The sequence below is a fragment of the Euleptes europaea genome, chromosome 1, assembly GCF_029931775.1.
Source record: "Euleptes europaea isolate rEulEur1 chromosome 1, rEulEur1.hap1, whole genome shotgun sequence".
Classification (NCBI taxonomy): Eukaryota; Metazoa; Chordata; class Lepidosauria; order Squamata; family Sphaerodactylidae; genus Euleptes; species Euleptes europaea.
Genome location: NC_079312.1, coordinates 175,502,210 through 175,524,239, shown reverse-complemented (window position 1 = coordinate 175,524,239; position 22,030 = coordinate 175,502,210). Strand labels below are relative to the sequence as shown.

Below are 22,030 nucleotides of genomic sequence, written 5' to 3'. Positions count from 1 at the left end.
AACGTCAACTGTTATGTGTCGGTAATATTTGTTACTATGTTTGTTCTTTAAAGGAAGCCTGTATACTAGCTCCAGTGTTTTTAATTACAATTGTGCACAATATATAATAAAAACAGATGTATTGGTTGCTCTATTAGATATTGTTTAGCTCAACCCCTTTGGTTTCTGTTGACTTTTCGGCGGAGTTTCTTTGTTCCCCTTTTTCTCCAGTTAATTTTTAAAATCCAAGTTTCTAGCCCTCACCACCATGGAAACAGATTTGAAATCGGTCCTGTTGAAGTCCATTATTAGAGGGCGGAGTCGCTGCTATCTGGCTACCCATACAAATACATCTATATCTATTGCCAATATATATCTGCAGCACCAGTTTCCCTGTCTGTTTCTTCCCTCACTCCTTTTCTCAGATTATTCTACAATTCCAATATTGTGCTCAGAATAAAGCAGCCTCATTGATACAAAATGAGTGGACGGTTTTGGCGGTGCCGTTTGCTTGACGCTGAGTTTGGAATTCTTGCAGACGCTGCATAGGAACGGTGGAGGCTATGGTGGGGGGCTTGCTATGTCTGCCACACTGACCCCCTTTCTCTTTTCAGCTACGAGGGAGAAGAGTCGGCCATGATGGAACAGGAGGAGTTCCTGCCTCACATTGCCAGCAAGAAACTGAACCAGTTCACTGATGTAAGCGGTCACTAAGTCCAGATTTCCCCATCGCCCCCTAGATAGAATACTTGGCTCCCAAACTTCTGTGGGAGATCTGCTTTCCTGGAACTCCAGTGATATATATGTGATGCCTCCTTAAATTTTATGGGATTGGCAAAGACCTTGTACCCAGCAACGGAGGTATCCTTGCCTCTGCCTTCTCTGGTCTTAGGTGGCACTGTAGATTCCTTGTAACCCCATTTGGATGATCTTTGATACTTGTGTTGGGGGAGGGCGAGGTATAAATTGAAAAATATAAAATAAAGAGCTAAAGCATGCGGTTGACAGAAAGGTGCAGAGGGTGGCTGCCTTGGACACTACAGTTTGGGTTGCAGAATACGAAAAACTAGCATGTCGTGGAAAGTTTCGTGGTGGTCTTCAGTAGAATCATAGAATCATAAGGCTGGAAGGGGCTACACAGGTCATGTAGTCTACCCCCCTGCTTAACGCAGGATCAGCCTAGAGCAGGGCTTCTTAAACGTTTCCCACTTGCGACCCCTTTTCACCCAAGAAATTTTTACGCGACCCCGGATGTATAGGTATGTAAAACAGGTATACAAATCAAACATTGACTGATAATAAATCATAAAGAAATTTATTTTAAAACAATTATTTTACTGTTGCCAAATTTTTTGCAAACCCCACATTCAATTACCCACCGTTTAAGAAGCTTTGGCCTAGATCAACCCTGACAAGTGCTTGTCCAGCCTCTGCTTCAAGACTGCCAGTGAGGGGGGCTCACCACCTTCCTAGATAGCTGATTCCACTGCCAAACAACTCTTACGGTAAAAAAAGTTTTCCTAATATCCAGCTGGTACCTTTCCACCCGCAATTTAAACCCGTTATTGCGAGTCCTATAGAAGAGTGAGTCCAGTATCACCTTAGAGCAGGGGTGTCAAACATACAGCCCGTGGGCCGGATCCAGCCCCTTGAGAGCTCTTTTCTGGCCCAAGAGCCAGCCGAGGCAGTCACCCCACTCCACTCTCAATCTGGGCTGACGAGGCATGGCTTGGCCCCCACCAAGTGACATTTATGTCAGATCCGGCCCTCGTAACAGAAGAGTTCGACACCCCTGCCTTAGAGACTAACAAGATTTTGGGGGGAATGAGCTTTCAAGACTCAAAGTGACATTTATGTCATATCCGGCCCTCGTAACAGAAGAGTTCGACACCCCAGCCTTAAAGACTAACAAGATTTTGGGGGGAATGAGCTTTCAAGACTCAAAGTGACATTTATGTCATATCCGGCCCTCGTATCAGAAGCGTTCGACACCCCTGCCTTAGAGACTAACAAGATTTGGGGGGGAATGAGCTTTCAGGAGTCAAAGCTCCCTTTATCAGATGTCACAGAAGAAGCTTCAACTCAAACCCTTCTGTTTAGCATGCCAACATCACATGACAAGGGATTTTATCATACCAGGAAGTGTTCAAATGTGCGGCTACCCCACCCGCCATCGTTAAATGGTGCATCTATTCTCCCACGAGTGAGTTTCAGATCTTTAAGCCATGCTGTAACTCTCCACTTTTCCCTTTTTGTGATTCCGATTTGACGCTCCTTCCTGCTTACCCCGTTCCCTGACCTGTCTTTTGTCTCCTCCCAACTCCCTGGCCCTCAGTTCGAAGGGAAGACGTCGTTTGGGATGTCCGTCTTCAACCTGAGCAATGCCATCATGGGCAGCGGCATCCTGGGCTTGGCCTACGCCATGAGCACCACGGGGATCGTCCTCTTTGTGTGAGTGCCACGCCCACAGTCCTCTTCAGTGTGGTGTAGTTGGAGCGGTGGTTTGGAGCGGTGGACTCTGATCTGGAGAACCGGGTTTGATTCCCCTCTCCTCCACATGAATGGCGGAGGCTAACCTGGTGAATTGGATTTGTTTCCCCACTCCTGCTCTTGAAGCCAGCTGGGTGACCTTGAGCTAGTCACACTCTCTCAGCCCCACCTGCCTCACAGGGTGTCTGTTGTGGGGAGGGGAAGGGAAGGTGATTGTAAGCCGATTTGATTCTTCCTTAAGTGGTAGAGAAAGTCGGCATATTAAAACCAACTCTTCTTCCCAGGACAGCTTCCCAGCCCTGGGATGCCTTGGGTCGGAATTGAGGCTGAGACGGAGGATCAAAATGTCTAGATCGGGTCCCCAAACTTCTTGAGCCGTTGGCCACCTTTGGGGTCCTGGCAAAGGGCAGTGGGCACAGTTGCAAAATGGCTGCAAAAGGAGGCGGACCCAACCGTAAAATGTCAAGGAGCAAGGTTAGAACTTGAGGGCATTCAATGAAGTTGATGGACAGGCACATGAAGTTGCCTTATACTGAATCAGACCCTCAGTCCATCAAAGTCAGTAATTGTCTACTCAGACCAGCAGCGGCTCTCCAGGGTCTCAGGCAGAGGTCTTTCACATCACCTACTTGCCTAGTCCCTTTAACGAGAGATGCTGGGGATTGAACCTGGAACCTTCTGCATGCCAAGCAGATGCCCTACCACCGAGCCACAGCCCCTCCCCTAAATTTATTTATAAGGTTATATATAACCTTATATATAAGGTTTATATATTAGGTTATAAGGTTATATATGACTCTAATAGTAACTCATCAGCATTTCAGGCAGAAGCTCTGTTTAACAGGATGCCTTTTTGTCTGCACAGCCAATCAGAAGCCCTGCTTGGCAAAAGCCCGACCTAGCCCTGCCCACTTTCTGAAAGCACTTGGCAGGCACCAGGAAATGTGTTGGTGCCCATGGGCACCATGTTGGGGCCCCCGGGTCTAGATCATATGCCTGTTTCTGGCAGAGGAGTTTAGGACTGATGCCGTGCTTTGCTCTCCTTTCTCCAGGGTGCTTCTGATCAGCATCGCTTTGCTCTCCTCCTATTCCATTCACCTGCTGCTGGAATGTGCCGGAGTCGTAGGTAAGTTGGGAGCCCGGGAAGAACTTCTGAATGACAATTAGCATCTTTGCGGTGGGCAACAAAAAGCCCAAATTATATGTTCTGGTTGTGGGGAGTGGAAGCAGGAGAGGTTTATTGCTACGGCTGGACATGGGCAATATATACATATAATTTTTTAAAGCAGGAAGTGGTTCAGTAAAGAGAGCCAGCGTGGTGGTGTGGTTAAGAACAGCGGGCTCTAATCTGCAGAACCAGGTTTGATTCCCCACTAGGCGTGTGGACCAATTTCCCCCCCGGTATTTTTCGGGTTCGGGTTTATTGAACCTGAAAATTTTTGAAAAATCCAGAAACCCCGGATTTTTTGATAATTTTCGGGTTAATAAACCCGAACCTGAAAAAATGCCAGAAAAATTCGGCACAAATGGGAAGGCGCGTTCCTTTCGCTGCTGCCAGCGGCAAAAAGAACACTCCTCTGCCTTCCTGTTGGAGAAACCTGCTGCCTCGGACCTCCATGGAGGCCCAAGGCAGCAAGCTTCTTGAATAGGAAGGCGAGGGGGCATTACTTTTGCCACTTCCAGCAGTGAAAGGAACGCTCCCCCACCTTCCTATGGAACTCCCGGGAAGGCAGGCAGGGGTGGGGTGGGGGCTTCATTAAGATCCATGCTGCCAAGATTGGCAGCATAGATCTAAGTGAAGCTCCCCCTGCCTGCTCCCCCTTCCGTGCAAGTACTTACCAGGGCCGACCCTGCTCAGCTTCTGAGATCTGACAAAATCGGGCTAGTCTGTACTATCCAGGTCAGGGTGTGTTTCTCTCTAGTGCTGGTGAATTTTGTATGGATGTGTAGGGTAAATATAATAGCACAGATAGGGAGATCGGGCTAGTCTGGGCCACCCAGTCAAGGCCAAGAGTTCTTAGGTGATAATGAAAGTGATTTCCAAGGTACATGTTGCATGTTGTCTTTCTCGGCTAGGAATCAGAGCTTACGAGCAGCTGGGACTCAGAGCATTTGGCCATGGGGGCAAGGTGGTTGCCGCTGTGATCATCTCAGTACACAACATAGGAGGTAAGGGCTCGGGTTTTGCCGACAGATCCTTTCCCCTACCTTCCTTTCCTTTTATCCCTTAGAAGCTCCTTGATCCATCGATCTTGAGAAGTGTAATTTTAGATCTAATGTTTGAGGAATATAAGGACTGAAATAAATCTTGCCACTGGCAATGTAGTCTTGGGATCCCCGTCGCTTAATTTAAAAAGGCACTATGTCAGACACAGAGGCATTAGATTTACATGTTAAAAGGGAAGAGATATAACGTGATCTAAATTCCTCATAAAAGTGGCATTCCAAAAGGACACGAGCTAATGAATCAATAGAGCCAGAAGAGCAAGGACAGGTCCTGTCCGGGAATGGTATATTCAAAATTCTGCCATGCATTAACATAGAGGGGTTAGCATTCATTCTAGCTAAACAGAAGGCTCTAGAAAGACGAGGAGCTGTCAGATAATACGTATAAGTGGGCAAACCATTTCCCCTACCAGGCCAAAGAAGGGGGAAACTCAGGGCTGTTGTGCTCGGAAGTTTTTTTTTTTTATTTCAAGGTCACAGACGGTGCAAATTAAGTTTATTTGCACAGAGGAGCTTCCTTTTGCAGAATGTACCGTGGCCCAGTCCCATCTCTCTCTCCTCACCAACAGGCAAAAAAAAAAAAAAAAAAAAAAAGGAATTCAGGCAAACCTGACAGCTTTCTCTTTTCACAGCCATGTCCAGTTACTTGTTCATTGTTAAATCTGAGCTGCCTCTTGTGATTCAAACCTTCTTAGGACTGAAGGAGAGCACCGGGTAAGCAAAGCTACATCCAGTTCGGTTCCTAGCTTCCCACCGTCCTTCCTTTTTAAAATAAACGATAACTCTACACCAGCCTTACAGCTATTAAACCGTTGTGGAGAGAAAACAGAGGGAAAGATCCTTTCCCATTATGCTTTGGTTAGAAAACTTGTTCCCAAAAAAGGGTAGCTACCTCTCTTTCTAGAGTTGCCAACCTCCAGGCGGCACCTGGAGATCTCCTGCCATTACAGTTGATCTCCAGATGACCAAGATCAGTTGCCCTGCAGAAAATGGCCGCTTTGGAGGGTAGGCTGTATGGCATTATACCCTGCTTAGGTTCCTCCCCAAACTCCGCCCTCCTCAGGCTCCACCCCTAAAATATCCAGGTATTTTCCAACCCAGAGCTGGCAACCTTATCTATAACACGAACTCGTTATTGTCTAAATTCTCCACAAGTGGTACCAAAGTAGTTAATTTTTCCGTTTCCACTACCCCAAATGCCTTCCTCGACCATGCCAAAGGGAATTTTGGGTGATTTCCAGTCCCTACCAATCAAACAAGTTGACAGTTACATATTTTCAATTAAAGCCTTATCCTTAATAAACAGAGTCGGTTAAAAACACCCAAGAATAGCACCGTAAGGTCAGCTGGAAAGTTACACCGGTGGTTTTGTTGATTGGTTTAAGAACCTTAAACCCCCAACTGCCGTCCCTTGTGGGGCCAGATAATGGCCATAGTGACCTGGAACGAAACTGGAGAGGGTCTACGCGAGGGAAGGCCTGCCCCCGTTCCACCCCTGCCCTTTTTCCTCCCCTCCAAGCCGGCTCTCCTGTGAGGCTTTTGAAGCCGTTTTATGGAGAGAAACAGCTGTCCTTTTTGGCTCCGTTCCCCTTCTAAAAATGGATCCGTTTTGGGGGGCTTGCTGCCCTATTCGCATGCCTTCCCCGCCGAGGCAGATTCTGGACCCGTGCCACTGCTCTCCGCTGCTCAGCAGTGCAACAAACGTCCGCACAGAAATGGTCAAGGGTGGATTTTTTACTCATAAATTATCGTAACTTCTCCCCTGACGGTTTATACCCAAGTTGGGGATAACTGGACTTTTCGTAGAGGCATGTAAAAATGAGATTAAAGGCCATTTCTCTGCTCCACAGCAAAGTAAACACCAAGCTGGAATCCTAAGAGGGGTAAAAACAGCTGTAGAGAGGGGAGTTTGAGAGGGGAAAACAGCAGATACGAGGGGAATGAAACACTCCCTCCCTCCTACCACTTCGCCATTTCCAACTGCTTCCTCCAGAGCAGAGGTTCCCAAACCTTTTGAGTCATGGAGCATTTTTCAGGAGAGAAATTCGTCACGGCGCACAAATTTTCACCTAGCACCTATATACTAAATTGAATGACAGTAGTATTTTTCTTTCCAATCTCTTCACGGAGCACTAGGAGATGCTTCGCAGAGCACCGAGGGCTCCTTGGAGCACAGTTTGGGAACCTCTGCTCCAGAGGATTTTTAAAGAAACCGTTTCTTTTGTGAAACCTTGCAATATTCTGTGATGGGCCTCACCCGCCAAGGCAGCCGTTTTGTGATTGGACCTGCTCACGTGGAAGCCATTTTGTGGCGGCACCCATACTCAAAATGTCCCATGTGCCTGCTGGTTGGGAACTCCGGTTGGTTAATTCCTCTTGTGGCTAAGTGGTATGACTTTCACTCTCTCCGCTATTTACAAATAAATCAACGATATTTAAGACTTTAGCCTCAGGAGTGGAGGAGAGTTTGGCCCAGCCCTGAGGCACCAGTGTAATAAAGCACGTGCCCCTGAGTGGGGTAAGTGTGTATAAAAGAGAAGAAGTCAGGCTGGCTCATGGCTGATTCTGACTTCTGACACTTGTAAGGCCTCTAGTGAGTATGCATACAAAAAAAGTTGCCCACATAAGGAAAAGAAAAGTGTTTTCAAGTTCTAAGAGATAAAGATAGTCCGCGTTTAAGGTTACATCGTAACGTCCCGGCTATGCCTGAGTGTATATGTAGCATAACTAAAGCCCTAACTGCTAGATGGTGCCAAATCTGTTATGTAGCCAAACTGTTTGGGGGGGGGGAGTCAATTTGTCCAGCAAAATAGTCTCCCAGTCCCCAGATTCTGTTGCCTGCAGAACAGTTACCCCTAAGAATACAAGAATTAGCCATTCATGACAAAGGAGATAACTTTGTGTTTTTGTATTCTGCAAAGTGCCTCCATAGGGAATGGCTGGTATCCAGATGGATATTTAATTTTTTTGAAAAAACAACTGTTAAAAGTGGTTTTTCTTCCCAGTGATAGCTCACTCCTTCACCCCGGGGAAATAGACTTTGAGGAGAGGCTGACAAGAGCATTGGTGTGCAAATTTTTTTAAAACAAAAATTGGTATTCTTCCGATTCGGGTATATTGGACCTGAAGAATATTGGTATTCCTGATATTCCTGAATATTCGGGGTTTTTTTCAGGTTTCTGAATTTTTCGGGTCCATTAGTCCTTATGGGGAAACTTTCTGGGTGGCTGGGGAAGGGGTGTTTTTTAAGATAGAGGCACCAAAATTGCAGCAGAGTTGCTGGTCCCTCTCCTTTAAATAACCCCCAAATTTCAAGTAAATTGGACCACGGGGTCCAATTCTGTGGGCCCCTGAACAGGGTGACGCCAGCTGTCCTCAGTTATTTTCTGTGGAGGGGGAAAACAAAAAACAAAACAAAAAAACCTCCAAGCTGTTTCCAGGACAAAAGCCGTGCCTACAAGCAGCAATCTTTGGTCAGATCCCTCCCATGGGAGAACCAACAACAAGCCCGACAGAATCATTGCAGAAGCCAGTAATCCCAGTAGAACCACAGGCCAATGAGCCAAGCCACACAGAACCAAAATCAAACTGGAGAATCTCTGCAGTGGAAATTCAAGGTGGTGAGGGGCACTTTTGCAAGCCCAGGAGAACCAGTTGCAATGTGCAGAAGCCCAGCAGAACCCAGGGCCACTGTGACAGTGGGAGCTCAACAGTCACTTGAAAATTATTCCTCCAAGCTTTTTGATATTCTTCTGTCAAAAAGTACTCCTCCGAGCTTTGTCAGTAAAGCCACGGAGCTGATTTTATCAAACCATTTGTTAACAGAAGGAGATTCTATTAATAACTGCAGATTTATTTATTTATTTTGCATTTCCCATGTGCTCCCAAGAACGCGTTCCTGGGAGGGAGCCCTATTAGGGCTGCCAACCTCCAGTTGGTGGCTGCAGATCTCTCACTATTACAACTGGTCTCCAGGTGATAGAGATCAGTTCCCCTGGAGAAAATGGCCACTTTGGCAATTGGACTCTCTGGCACTGAAATCTGTCCCCTCTCCAAACCCCTTCCTCCTCAGGCTGTACCCCCAAAATCTCTAGGGAATTCCCAACCTGGAGCTGGCAACCCTAAGCCCCATTAAAGCGACCTGAGTAGGATTCCTGAGTGAGCCCATTTAGTACCCTGTTCCCTTTCTCCTTTGGCCCCCTTCAGGACGAAGCAGCCGTTTGCTGCCGTGACCCTGATCTTGTTTTGCTTTCTTTCAGCGAGTGGTACATGAACGGGAACGTTTTGATCATCATTGTGAGCGTCGGTGTCATCCTGCCCTTAGCTCTGATGAAACATTTGGGTAAGCGGCAATGGCCTCATGTTTGGGCATGGCTTGGATAAGCAATAGTGGATCGAGGGGGCGTGGGGCGTGCGTTCACGCAGACGCATGTGTGTGTTTTGGGGCAGTCATAGATTTGCATCACTGCAAAGGAAATGGCCTTCTACCTAAGGGTTTGAGGCCACGTTTGTTAATTTTTCACTGTATTGGTGGGTGCCTCTTTGCTGCCCCCTGTTGGAGAACTGTGTACAGCCTTGATCCAGACTATTGATAAGGCCTGTTGTCTCTGGGAACCACGGTCTTTTATGCATGGCTGTTTCCCTCGCCATCACCCCTCCGACGACTTCGGGTCTTTGTGTTGATTATGCATGCCGTTTTCGACCGTCAGAGGCCGCCTCGCTCTCCTCCTGCATTTCCCCGTGTTTTGCCTGTGTTTCCAGAGACCTGTTTTATCTCAAATTTGAAAACGCGAGCAAAATGGGGGGAGATGCAGGGGGAGAGTGAGCGACCTGTGACCATCGGAAACAGCATGCATAATCAGCACAAAGCCCTGAAGTCGTTGGAGGGGTGACGGCAAGTGAAACAGCCATGCATAAAAGACCTATCTCTTTCTGCACAGGAACGTCAGTGGAAATTGTTGCGTGCAGAAGAGTATACATTGCACACACACCCCGTCACAGAGCATTTAAGTACTGTTAGGGGTGGGCGTTTTTCTGGCTCTGCTCCTGTGCCATTATCAAGCGTCTCGTGCATACGCACCAAGGAAGCTACGGAGGTTTTTCCTAGCCTGGGAGGTAAAGGGGTTGACAAAGCATCGTCTGTTCAATACGCTACAAATTAAGGTGTTACAGTCCCAAGAGCGTAACAACGAAAGAAGGCACTGGGTTTGTTGCTTCTTACCCTGGCTATCAGCCAGAGACTTCTCAGCTGTTTGCTGAGGCAGCAGGAGATGAGACAATTGGGCCTGTTCCCACCCATTTGCTCCCTCGTTTGGTTGTCTGTCCAAGCAGGCCTCCAGCTGTGCCACTCAGGAAGTGAGGGAAGAGAGTGAATGACAGGGGTGTCAAACATAAGGCCTGAGTGCGGATCCAACCCCTTGAGAGCTTGTATCTGGCCCCCGAGGCAGCCACCCCACCCCACTCTCGATCTGGGCTGGTGAGGCATGGCCCAGCCTGGCCAAGTGACATTTATGTCATATCTTCTTCCTCCAAATTTTTAGCGTTGTTAAATTCAATCCGATAGCAATTTGTTTGTTTATTTACTTCGTTTATACCCCACTTTTCTCCCAAAGTGACTTTTCTCCATGGACCCAAAGTGGTTTACAACATTCTCCCCTTCTCCATTTTATCCTCACAACAACCCTATGAGGTAGGTTAGGCTGAGTGTGTGTGACTGGCCCAAGGTCACCCAGCGAGCGTCCATAGCATAAGTGGGGATTCGAACCTGGGTCTCCCAGTTCATAGTCTGACACACTACCCGTGCGATCGTACAAAGAGTTACTCCATTCTAAACCCATAGATTTCAATGAGCTTAGACTGGATTAACTCTGTGTAGGATTGCACTGTGCGTCACATTGGTTTTGTCGATGTTACTGACACAACCAGTGAAGAATAAGTTAATGTAGCACTGTTGTTAAACTGGCTTTATTTATAAATTAAAAATACATCTTCCTGAGCTGTTGATGCTAATAATTTCTGCCTCATGAAAGAAACCTGTGTGTATGTCAGATCTCTTCAGGCTGAGGCACTGGTTGAAGTTTACGAACTTTTATTGGGGGGACAGGGTTCTTCTCCCTTTAACAGCTGCATGATAGGAAGAAATTCAGCAAGTACTGCTTTTGCCAACATGGGGATGCCAGGTGGAGGAAAGCTCTACCTACTGAATTTCTGCCTATTAGGCAGCTCAAGCTAGAGATCAGGGGTACTGTTTTGACATTCTGTCCTCAAAATGGCCACATTCTGGATTAACCCTTCAGACTATGGTATAAACTAGGGGGCCTACTGAATATCATTCAGCAGATTCCATACGTAAGCTTTACACTCTTTCTTTATCTCCTTCTCATCACAGGCTATCTAGGTTATACCAGTGGACTTTCACTCACGTGTATGATTTTCTTTCTTGTCTCGGTGAGTTGACATGGAATTCCCCCCTAAACTGTTTCTCCCTCAGGAGAACTGTACCTTCCCTAAAACTTGCCAAACTTTATAGTGGATAAAGTTCCTGGTCCCCTAATTTAGTTAATTAGTTTGATTAGTTTGTGTCCTGCCTTTCTCTCCAGTGAGAACCCAAAATGCGTTACGTCATTCTCCTTTCCTCTATTTTATCCTCACAACAACCCCGTGGGGATTCAATCCTGGGTCTCTGAGTTCCTAGTATACTAATCTAACCACTAGGCAACACTGGCTCTCCAATGTGTAGACTAGACCAGGGCTTCTTAAACTTTTCCCACTCAAAACCCCTTTTTGCCCGAGAAATTTTTACATGACTCCGGGTATATAGGTATATAAAATAGGTATACAAATCAAACATTTACTGATAATAAATCATAAAGAAATTTATTTTAAAACAATTTAAAACAGAAACCTTTCACTGTTGCCAAATTTTTTGCGACCCCCACATTCAGTTACGTGACCCCATATGGGGTTGGGACCCACAGTTTAAGAAGCTTTGGACTAGAATGGAAGAGAATAGAATAGAAATTGATCTATTCCAATTAGATTTATCACAGGTTGACGTACACACATCCAGAAGAATTGTTAATTCTGTATGAGATTGTGTAACTGTCCATGAGCAAGACCCACGATTTGAGTTAAGAGTTTACAGCTAGCCACACAAAATATTAGATAAAAATATCTCATGAGGTTTATTTCTGGATGTGTTTTTTAACTTTTTGTATTTATGACCGCTGAGAAAGGACTATTCAGGCTGAAACGTGTCTGGCTTAGCATTGGTCATTTACACTGATCGTATACCAAATGTGCATAAGAATTTATAAGTGATATTTTTATATGTAGCCTGTATTCCAGGCCCTGTGTTTTTAACAATTTTATAGTGTACACCTCGCAATAAATATTATTATTTTGTTATAGTGCATAGTTTGTAGCTCAACCTTTGAAGCTCTCTCTACATATCTGGTTGAGTTTTTCCCCTTTTTTGTTGTTCTGTAGAAATGGATCCTGCCAGCATTCTCCTTTCTACATCAATATTACATTATTTGGTCTAGAAAGCAGAATGTAGAGAGGAGTCGTTTCCCCAATTACTCCTCATTCTTCTGCTCCTCCTTTTCTGATCCTGCCGCTCAATGTCCTTCATTCCCTTCCAAAGGTGATCTACAAGAAATTCCAGATCACCTGCTCCTTCAATGGGACATACTACGAAGAGACCCCCGTCTATTACAATGGACACAACACCACCAACGAGCACAAAGACGATGTCTGCGTCGCCAAGATCTTAACTGGCAGCTCCGAGGTTAGCATGAGGGGTCCTCGAAGTCTTCCGGGGGGAGGTATAGTGAATTAAGGACAATTCCAGGGCGAAGAGAAGATGCATCCAAAGACAAACTTATACATGCACTTGTAAATGTTTGTAGGAGTCTGTATCAAATTGGTAGCCTTACAGAGTGATCCTGAAGGGGGGGTAGATAGGGAGCGCCTGGGGATGGCATGGCCGCCCCGCCCCCTGAGCGGCTTGCAGCAGCACAAAGGGAATTAATTCCCTCTGTGCTGCTGCAAGCCGCTCAGGGGGCGGCGCGGCTGTGCCATCCCTCCAAGTCCCGTGAAACTCTTCCATTGGGTTTCACGGGGCCATGCCACAAGTTTTGCAGGTTCAAGTTCGCCCGAAGATCTCTCGTTATGTTTAATAAATGGGCTATTATAAACAGAGCAGCCATAGTAATGATTGTGGATGCAAAAGAAGCATCCACTAGTGTAAGATGACAAGTTTGTTTTCTCCGCTTTAGAAAATGTTGATATAAAACAGTATTTATTGAAGGTGATTTATGATGAGCCACAGGGAGAGCTGTTGATCATTGAGGCTTCTAAAGGAATACTGTCAAAAATATAGGTGTTTCCACATTCTCATTTTCCTCGCTTGTAAGTTCCTTTTTCTTAGGGTTTTTTTCAGTTCCGCGTGTTTTGCTCCCTCTAGTGGTCGATTCGATATCACACAGATTTATGTCCGGCACATCTCCCTGCAGATTTAAACTGCAGGTTTTCAATGCCGGATATAAACATGTGTGATATTGAATCAACCACTAGAGGGACCAAAACATGTGGTGAATAGGGAACACCCCACCCCCCCGAAGAAACAGGAACGTACAAGCGAGGAAAATGAAAAAGCAGAAAAGCCCTGTACTGTGTGTTGATTAGTGGTTTGAGAATGATTTTAAGACAGGAAGTGGTGTTTCTGAGAAGGGTGGGCTATCCCTAAGTATCTAACTGCCTTTGTTGACCGTTCAGAACCATAAAAGGTCTTAATCTTGTTTTTCAAGGAACCATCAATATTAATTCCAAAAGTCCGTTTTATGTTTATTGATTTGGTATCTAGTAACTTAGTATTTGGATGGGAGACCACCAAGTAACACCAGGGTTGCTGTGCAGAGGAAGGCACTGGCAAACCACCTCTGTTAGTCTCTTGCCATGAAACCCCCCCCCAAAGGGGTCGCCATAAATCGGCTGCGACTTGACAGCACTTTACACACACAACAGAGCTATAATGCTCAAAACCTTCTAAACTTGCTTTTGTTGAGTGTTCCGGATCTGTTAAAGACAATAACACATTATCTGCATGTAGACTGATTTTGAAATTGTTTCCAACTGGATCTATACCTTTTATACCCTAATTGTCCCTAACTGTGTTAGTTACAGGTTCAATATTTTGAGCAAATAGAACTGCTGATAAAGTCAATCTTGTCTAGTGCCACAGTTTAGATTAATAGGAGGTGGTTTCTTGTGTGTTGTCGAGTCAGCCGATTTATGGTGACCCCATAGGTTTTTCAAGGCAAGAGACATTTGGAGGTGGTTTGCCATTGCCTGCCTCCGCGTCACACCCCTACTCGTCCTTGGAGGTCTCCCATCCAAATATTAACCAGGGCCGACCCTGCTTAGTTTCCGAGATCTGACAAGATCAGGCTAGCCTGGGCCATCCAGGTCAGGGAACAGGAGATGATAGTATATTATTAATCTGCAGAAGAGCTCTAGGTTTATTATATATTGATTTCACCGCATACCCCTGTATATTCTCAATGCCATGTTTTCTTTGCTGTGATCTATGAATACTTCTACTACTAAATAATTCACAGAAGAGAGATAAAAAAGCAAAAGAAAGCGGGCATCTGCTAGGAGTGCTTTTTTTCTAGCCTGTGACTTTGGGCAACACAGCCAGTCAGAACAGAGCGCCAACTGATCTTTCCTTTCATTTGCAGACAGCATATGCTATACCCATTTTGGCATTCGCTTTCGTTTGCCATCCAGAGGTGCTTCCCATTTACACTGAGCTGCGCAGGTGAGTAAACTCAAGGTGTGAAAGAAGGTTAAAGAGGAAGAGGCTGCCCAGTTTTTTAAAGAATGATTCCAGGAGATCTCCAGGCCCCACCTGGAGGTTGGCAAGCCCAAATGGGCTTCCTGAGGATGTAAGTGGGGGGCGGGTGAACTGTCCCATGAAGATTTTAGGAAGTGCTACAAAGCCACTTTATCTGCGAGAAAGTTTAATGGGGTGTAAGCTGCAAGAATCTTTGGGAGGGATTTGGAGCATCATTGCATTTTGTATATTTTAACTTTGGATGTGTGAGCCATAGGTGGGGTGTAAATATGTTAATAAATAAATACAAATAAATACACAAGGTGGGCTGTTGGTACTTGGCGGTGAGGAGATGGCTCATAACTCAAAGACTTGTGGATTCTGCTTACTACTGTGTAAAAGGCTTGGGCGCCTAGTAGGGGTGCAGAGGAGAGCGACGAGGATGATCGGGGCCTGGAGACCAAGCCCTGCAAAGAAAGGATGAGGGACTAGGGAATGTTTAGTTTGGGAAAGAGGAGGTCAAGGGGAGACATGATTGCTCTCTTTAAGTATTTGAAGGGCTGTCACTTAGAGGAGGGCAGGGAACTGTTTAGGGTTGCCAGGTGACTTAGAAGAGCAGGCAATTGCCCACCAATCCATCTGCTGGCTCAGAGCAAGGACCATGCGTGCGCAATCCCATCACTTCTGGTTTAATTCAAATGGGGGTTGAATTGTAAACCATCCTGTTGCACTGCAGCGCTTCTGGAAGTAAACTGGAAGTGACAGGATCTCGTCCCTCATGGCCGCCCGCATGCGATCCCTGCCCCCAAAAATCTCCCACTGGAGGAGAGTGGGACCCTGACAACCCTACAGCTGTCCCTGTTGGCAGCAGAAGATAGAACTCACAAGAATGGGTATAAATTACAGGCGGAAAGGTTCCGGCTGGATATTAGGATATATTTTTATTACAGTAAGAGTAGTTCGGCAGTGGAATCGGCTGCCTAGGGAGGTGGTGAGCTCCCCCTCACTGGCAGTCTTTAAGCAGAGGCTGGACAAACACTTGTCAGGGATGCTCTAGGCTGATTTTGCATTGAACAGGGGGTTGGGCTAGATGGCCTGTAGGACCCCTTCCAACTCTGTGATTCTATGATTCCATAATATAAGGATATGCCTGATCTGTCTGTGTCTTGCTTAGGGCCTCAAAGCATCGGATGCAGAATGTAGCAAATGTCTCCATCCTGGCTATGTTTATAATGTACCTGCTGACCGCCATCTTTGGCTACCTCACCTTTTACGGTAAGGGACAAAACCCTCATCAGGTGAGAGCGGAGTGTGTTATTTCATTCTTTTTCATGCAAAGGAAAAGAGAGGTTACCTTCTATTAACATATCCTGAGCTACTAGAATTATATGGTTCCACTGCCTTATTCCCCCGGGATCCCATAAAACTTAGGGCAATGCTATTTTCTCGTCTGTGGTACCTAGGGTCGCCAGCTTCCAGATGACACGGGTAACCCCCTGCCGCTGCACCCAGTTGCCTGCCCCCAGTCATTGTGGCAGTGGGAGGAAAAAAACAGCATCACTGATCCCATGATGTCATTTCTGGGTGAAACCCCTTAAGTGACATCACAGGCTACCATGACTCTAGGAATTTCACTGATCTCTACGGACTTTGCCATAGAGATTAATGGGATTCCTAGAGGGATGGGGGTGGCGTCACTTTGGGGTGGAAATGACATCACAGCCTCAGCAACACCGTTTTCCTGAGCCTCACACCTGGAAAGCTTTTGGGTTTGCAGGCGATGAGCCTGCAACCCTAATGGTACCTCTTTTTTGGCCTACAGAAGGCAGAGAGGGAAGAGAAGATTTCTAGTTTTAAAATCTAGGTAGTCCTCCCCCCCGCTTCCCTCTTGTGTTAAGTTCCCATCTCTCTTCAGTGCTCAGATGCGTCTCTTCTGCTTTCTGGCAGGGAATGTGGAAGCTGAAATGTTGCACACTTACATCCAAGTGGACCCTCTGGATCAGCTTATCCTGAGTGTGCGGTTGGCTGTCCTCCTTGCAGTGACACTCACTGTGCCAGTGGTTCTGTTCCCGGTAAGGGATGATCCTTCTCTCTCCCCAAGTGTTGCGCTGAATGCCCCCCCAAAAAAACATTTGTGTCCCAAACAACAGAGCACTTGCCCAGCCAGCCTTCCTTTCCTTTCTTAGTTTCATCCCAGAGTCAGGGGTAGACATGGGGCCCATAACCTCTTGTGGGCATGGACCCAGAGTTTGTACATGGAAGTGGCTTGGCATGAAGAATAAGTATACAGAGCCAGTGTAGTCCTTTAGAGTACTTATTATTATTTATTACATTTCTACCCCACTCTCCCCAACCCAAAGGTCGGGCTCAGAGCGGCTTCAAAGAGCTTCATGCAGAAAACAGCAGTAGTGTAACTCCTTTTTATTAGGACCAACCAAAATATCACAACATTGGAGCGGTTTTTCAAATCCCCCCCGAACTCCCTGACAGGCAAAAAACCCAAACAAATAGCAAAAAATAAAATAATAATGGTGGGGCAGGGAGAGAAAAACTTGTTTTGACACGATGGAGGGCCCCCAAGGCTCGGATCCACCAAAAGATTTCCGTGCATGCTGGAGTCTTTGCACAAGTGGAATTGAGGGGCAAAGCAATAAGTTAAACACAGTGTGAGGCAGTGTGGTGTAGTGGTTAAGAGTGGTGGACTCTAATCTGGTGAACTGGGTTTATTCCCCACTCTTCTACATGAATGGCAGGCTCTAATCTGGTAAACCAGGTTTATTACCCACTCCTCCCCATGAGCGGAAGACTCTAATCTGGTGAACCGGGCTTGATTCCCAACTCCTTCACATGAAGCCTGCTGGGTGTCCTTGGGCTAGTCGCAGTTCTCTCTGAACTTTTTCAGTCCCACCTACCTCACAAGGTGCCTGTTGTGGGGAGAGGAAGGGAAGGTGATTGTAAGCCGGTTTGAGTCTCCTTAAAAAGGTAGAGAAAATCAGAGCATAAAAACCAACCCTTCTTCTTCTCTTCTTGCTCAAAATGTTGGGTTAGCGGCTTCTGAGCTCTATAAAACACGGGAAAGGAAGCCAAGCTGCGTCAAGCCTGGTGATTTTTTCTTCTGCTTATGCATCACTGGAGAAATTTGCTGCTAGACAGTTTAGCTTTTAATACTGTTTAGAGCAGGTCCTCTAGTAGGATGCGGGATGGATTCTCTCATTACACCTGTACATCGCGGCTAGCAGGCCCTGCATTTCGGCAGTGCATGGGGAAATCTGTTTTTGTCACTTGTTGCACTTGGCTCACACAGATGCTTCCCCCCCCCCCAACCCCGTAGATCCGCAGGGCCATCCAGCAGTTGCTTTTCCAAAATAAGGACTTCAGCTGGCTCCGTCACGTCATCATCGCCACCTGCCTCCTTGTGTTGGTCAACCTCCTCGTCATCTTTGTGCCGAACATCAAGGACATCTTTGGCATCATTGGTAAGTATGTCCTGCATCCCTGGCTATATAGTCTATGTAGTCTTGGTCTGGAGACCAAGCCCTGTCAGGAAAGGTTGAAGGAGCTGGGTATGTTTAGCCTGCAGAGGAGAAGACTGAGAGGGGATATGATAACCATCTTCAAGTACTTGAAGGGCTGTCATATAGAGGAAGGTGCCGAGTTGTTTTCTGTTGCCCCAGAAGGTTGGACCAGAACCAATGGGTTGAAATTAAATCAAAAGAGTTCCGTCTAGACAGTTCGAGCAGTTCCTCAGTCAAAGAGGCTTCCTTGGGAGGTGGTGAGCTGTCCTTCCCTGGAGGTTTTGAAGCAGAGGCTAGATGGCCATCTGTCAGCAATGCTGATTCTATGACCTTAGGCAGATCATGAGAGGGAGGGCATCTTGGCCATCTTCTGGGCATAGAGTAGGGGTCACTGGGGGTGTGGGGAGGGAGGTAGTTGTGTATTTCCTGCATTATGCAGGGGGTTGGGCTAGATGACCCTGGTGACCCCTTCCAACTCTATGATTCTATTTAGGCCCTGTTTATTTAGGTCCTCCCTGAGGACCTTAAGCAATTTACAAAAAGATCCCAGGAAAAATATAATTTAAATAAATCAACCAAAAAGAGAAACCAAAAATATACAGCACTAACTCCTGGGCTAGTCCTAGGTCCACTGGGTAGCTGATTCTTAACCACTACACCATGTTGGGGAACACGGACCACACATGGGAGGGGCCGTGGAGCATCTGCTTGGCATGCAGAAGGTCCCAGGTTCAACCCCCGGCATCTCCAGTTAAAGGGACTAGGCAAGTAGGTGATGTGAAAGACCTTTGCCTGAGACCCTGGAGAGCTGCTGCCGGTCTGAGTAGACAATACTGACTTTGATGGACCAAAGGTCTGATTCAGTATAAGGCAGCCTCATGTGTTCATACAGTTTGGGGAGGGGCCATGACTCAGTGGCAGAGCATTTGCTTGGCATGCAGAAGGTTCCAGGTTCAATCCCCGGCATCTCCAGCTAAAGGGACCAGGCAAGGAGGCAATGTGAAAGACCCCCGTCTGAGACCCTGGAGAACCGCTGCTGGTCTGAGTAGACAATACTGACTTTGATGGACCAAGGGTCTGATTCAGTATGAGGCAGCTTCATGTGTTCATGTGTTCAAGGGTATTTGAAGCTCTCCTGAGGGAATGCAGACTCTCTCTGAGGTTTCCCTCTGGACATTCAGGCATCACAGTCAGCCACAGCTCGTCAGGGGGGGAAGGACATTGAAAGACGTGCTCCCCCGGTGACATAGGAAGGTGCTCCCAGCTCTGCACCCCCTTCCCCCCATGACTGAAAAGGCCAGGACAGCTGTTTTCAAAAATTTCATCTTATCCCATGTTCTTCTTTTCCTCAGGAGCGACGTCGGCCCCAAGCCTCATCTTCATCCTTCCCAGCATCTTCTACATACGTCTTGTCCCCAGTGAGAAAGAGTCGCCGCTGTCCAAATCTAAAATCCAGGTACCGGATCCTTTGGGGAGGGGAGCTCCGTGTTAGGAAGCATTATTGGGGAACAAGGAAGAGGGGTCAGGGCCAAAAGAGGGGCCGTGAGTCAACAGTAGAGCATCTGCTTCGTGGGGATGGGGCCGTGGCTCAGTGGAGGAGCCTCTGCTTTGCATGCAGAAAGTCCCAGGTTCAATCCCCAGCATCTCCAGTTAAAGAAGAAGAGTTGATTTTTATACCCCACTTTTTCTCTACCATAAGGAGTCTCAAAGTGGTTTTCAATCGCCTTCCCTTCCTCCCCACCTCAACAGGCATCTTGGGAGGCAGGTGGGCTTGAGAGAGTTTAGAGAGAACTGTGACTGTTCCAAGCCCCCCCCCCCAAGCAGGCTTTTTAGTTATTTATTTATTTGTTAGATTTTATGCTGCTCATTCCTGACAAATCAGGCTCTGAGTGGCTCACAGCAAATACTACGCAATTTAACAATCCATAATTTACAATTTAAAGCTAGAAAAGAGCAAGAGTCCAGTAGCACCTTAAAGACTGACAACATTTCTGGCAGGGTAGGAGCTTTTGTGAGTCACAGCTCACTTCTTCAGACATCTAAAAGGAAAAGTTCCCCCCTCTGTCTCTTCCCCCCTTATGCCAAATAATCACCCCCTCCTCTCCCATGGAAGCAAACTGGGTGATTAATATAAGCCGGGGTTCTCAAAGTTTCTGAAACGGGACCATCTTCTAAACTGGTCCTACCAGGAATCAATGGACATCTCCTCCCACACTGCTGGTGGCTGGGAATGAGCAGGGCCCCTGGGAAAGAATGGGGGTGCAGGGTGAAGAAGAGGAGGGAGGAAGGAATATGGTGGCTCCAATCTCCTTTCCCCACGGCTGGGCATGGGGGGGAGCAGAGTCTCCTCTCCCAGCTCCGGCGTTTGAGCCTCGTGACCTTCCAGTGACAGAGTAGCGATCCGCTGGGGGGTCACGACCCTCCACCCCAGTTCTGAGAACCTCTGGTATAAACATCGCACTTCAGGTAATGTTGTTCATTTACGCATGGGAGTTTAACCTGAGGTTCGTTGCTTGCTAGACCCACACTTTCCCGTTGGGAATCTGTGCACCAGCACTCTCCAAGCTCAAATCAAGAAGCATTTGAGTCCCCGCCCCTTGAAACACTGCTTTGTAATTGGCTGTAGTGCCTACTGTGAGAGAGAAGTCTTCCCCCCCCACCGGAGAGCCAATTGCCACATAAATTTTTTTAAAAAAACCGGAGCTCTCTAAAGGGAACGGGAGGGTGGGGGGAACTCAAGCCTCATTTCTAAAACCCTTTCTTCTGCTCAGAAAGGACTCAGAGGAAGCAGGAAGCATTTGAATCCCCGCCTCTTTACGTTTTGCTTTGTAATTGGCTGTGAGAGAAACCAAGCTTGCGTGTCGCGTGGGGATCTCACCCAGGCTGAGCTCAAGGGAGAGGGAAGAATAGGGTTAACAGAGGAACGGGAAGTCCTGGGATTTGCGAGGGCTGGCCGTGAGGTCACCTCTAATCGACGGAAAACTCATGCATAACTCCAAGGAAAAACCAAGTCAGACCAGGGGTGAATGTTAGTGAAAGCACCCACGCATGAACGACTGTTGTTTTTTCTTCCCTCCCCCAGGCCGCCTGTTTCGCCACCCTCGGCTTCATTTTCATGGTGATGAGTCTCAGTTTCATCATTGCGGACTGGGTCACGATGGGAAAGAGCAGCGTCGGAGGGCACTAACCCCTCTTGTGTCCCCCCCAAGAGACACGGTGGAGCGGTTCCAACCAGGGAGAACCCTTAAGTGCCGGGGAGAGGGCGCCTCCTCCTCCTGTCTATTCTCGTTCATCCTGGAAATGCCGCAGTTCTTCGCTGTGGGGGAAGTATTGAACGGCACCCCGTCTTGGCAATTGCACAGGTGCCCCGGAACAGCACTGGGGGCTTCTCTGGAGGCCTCCTCATCTATGGTGGCCACGAAACAGCTCTTCGGAAGACAGGCTTCCCTGTTGCCACGGACGCAGCATAATCTCTCCTCGTTGGTTGGCGTTGGTGCTACGATGATACAGTCAACCGCCAAGTGCTTTCAGCCTCTGTGGTAACCACAGATTCCCCCCCCATTTTGTCTCATCCCTGGCAATATGATACCGTCGCTACATTGCTGGTCACGACAAAACTGTGCGGGTTTGTGTACTGTCCGGTGCCGTAGGACCGTGTCTCAGCACTTGCTCTTTTTCTTCCCGTTCAGGAAAAAAATCCCTGGCTGGTCCTACCATTCTTTTTTGTGTCTGTAGTAACCGTGCCCGGCTGCCTCGAGGGCGGCTTGTCTCCTTCTCGTCGTTCAGCATGGAGGCAGGGCTCTGGCCTTAAAGTAACCGTGGCCCTAGCCTCCATCTGTTTGTCTTTACCCCCCTGTCTGGTAGCAGACAGGGGACCGTGATACCAACAGTGCCTTGGGGGTGGTAGCCCCCAACATGGGGAGTGGCTTAAGACAACAGCGCCCCCTTGTGGACAATCTAATTTATTTCTTAGTATTTAATT

The 22,030-nt window shown here is 47.2% G+C and overlaps 1 protein-coding gene across 1 annotated transcript; it reads left to right on the top strand.

The window, feature by feature from the left end:
- The first annotated feature begins 598 nt into the window (after positions 1-598).
- Positions 599-21,235, top strand: SLC38A5 (solute carrier family 38 member 5). Its single transcript, XM_056852399.1, has 14 exons — positions 599-678; positions 2,315-2,430; positions 3,522-3,595; positions 4,546-4,638; positions 5,328-5,409; positions 8,955-9,037; positions 11,084-11,142; positions 12,341-12,484; positions 14,439-14,518; positions 15,708-15,808; positions 16,481-16,605; positions 17,865-18,009; positions 19,401-19,504; positions 21,131-21,235. The coding sequence occupies exons 1-14, from the start codon at positions 616-618 to the stop codon at positions 21,233-21,235; spliced, it is 1,374 nt and encodes a 457-aa protein (XP_056708377.1). The 5' UTR covers positions 599-615.
- The last annotated feature ends 795 nt before the right edge of the window (positions 21,236-22,030 follow it).

Bases quoted from the DNA above. Each gene is read 5' to 3' on its own strand.
- SLC38A5 (XM_056852399.1), top strand. From the start codon at position 616: ATGATGGAACAGGAGGAGTTCCTGCCTCACATTGCCAGCAAGAAACTG. The intron at 9,038-11,083 runs GTAAGCGGCAAT...TTCTCATCACAG, and splicing joins AGCTCTGATGAAACATTTGG to GCTATCTAGGTTATACCAGT. The intron at 11,143-12,340 runs GTGAGTTGACAT...TCCCTTCCAAAG, and splicing joins TGATTTTCTTTCTTGTCTCG to GTGATCTACAAGAAATTCCA.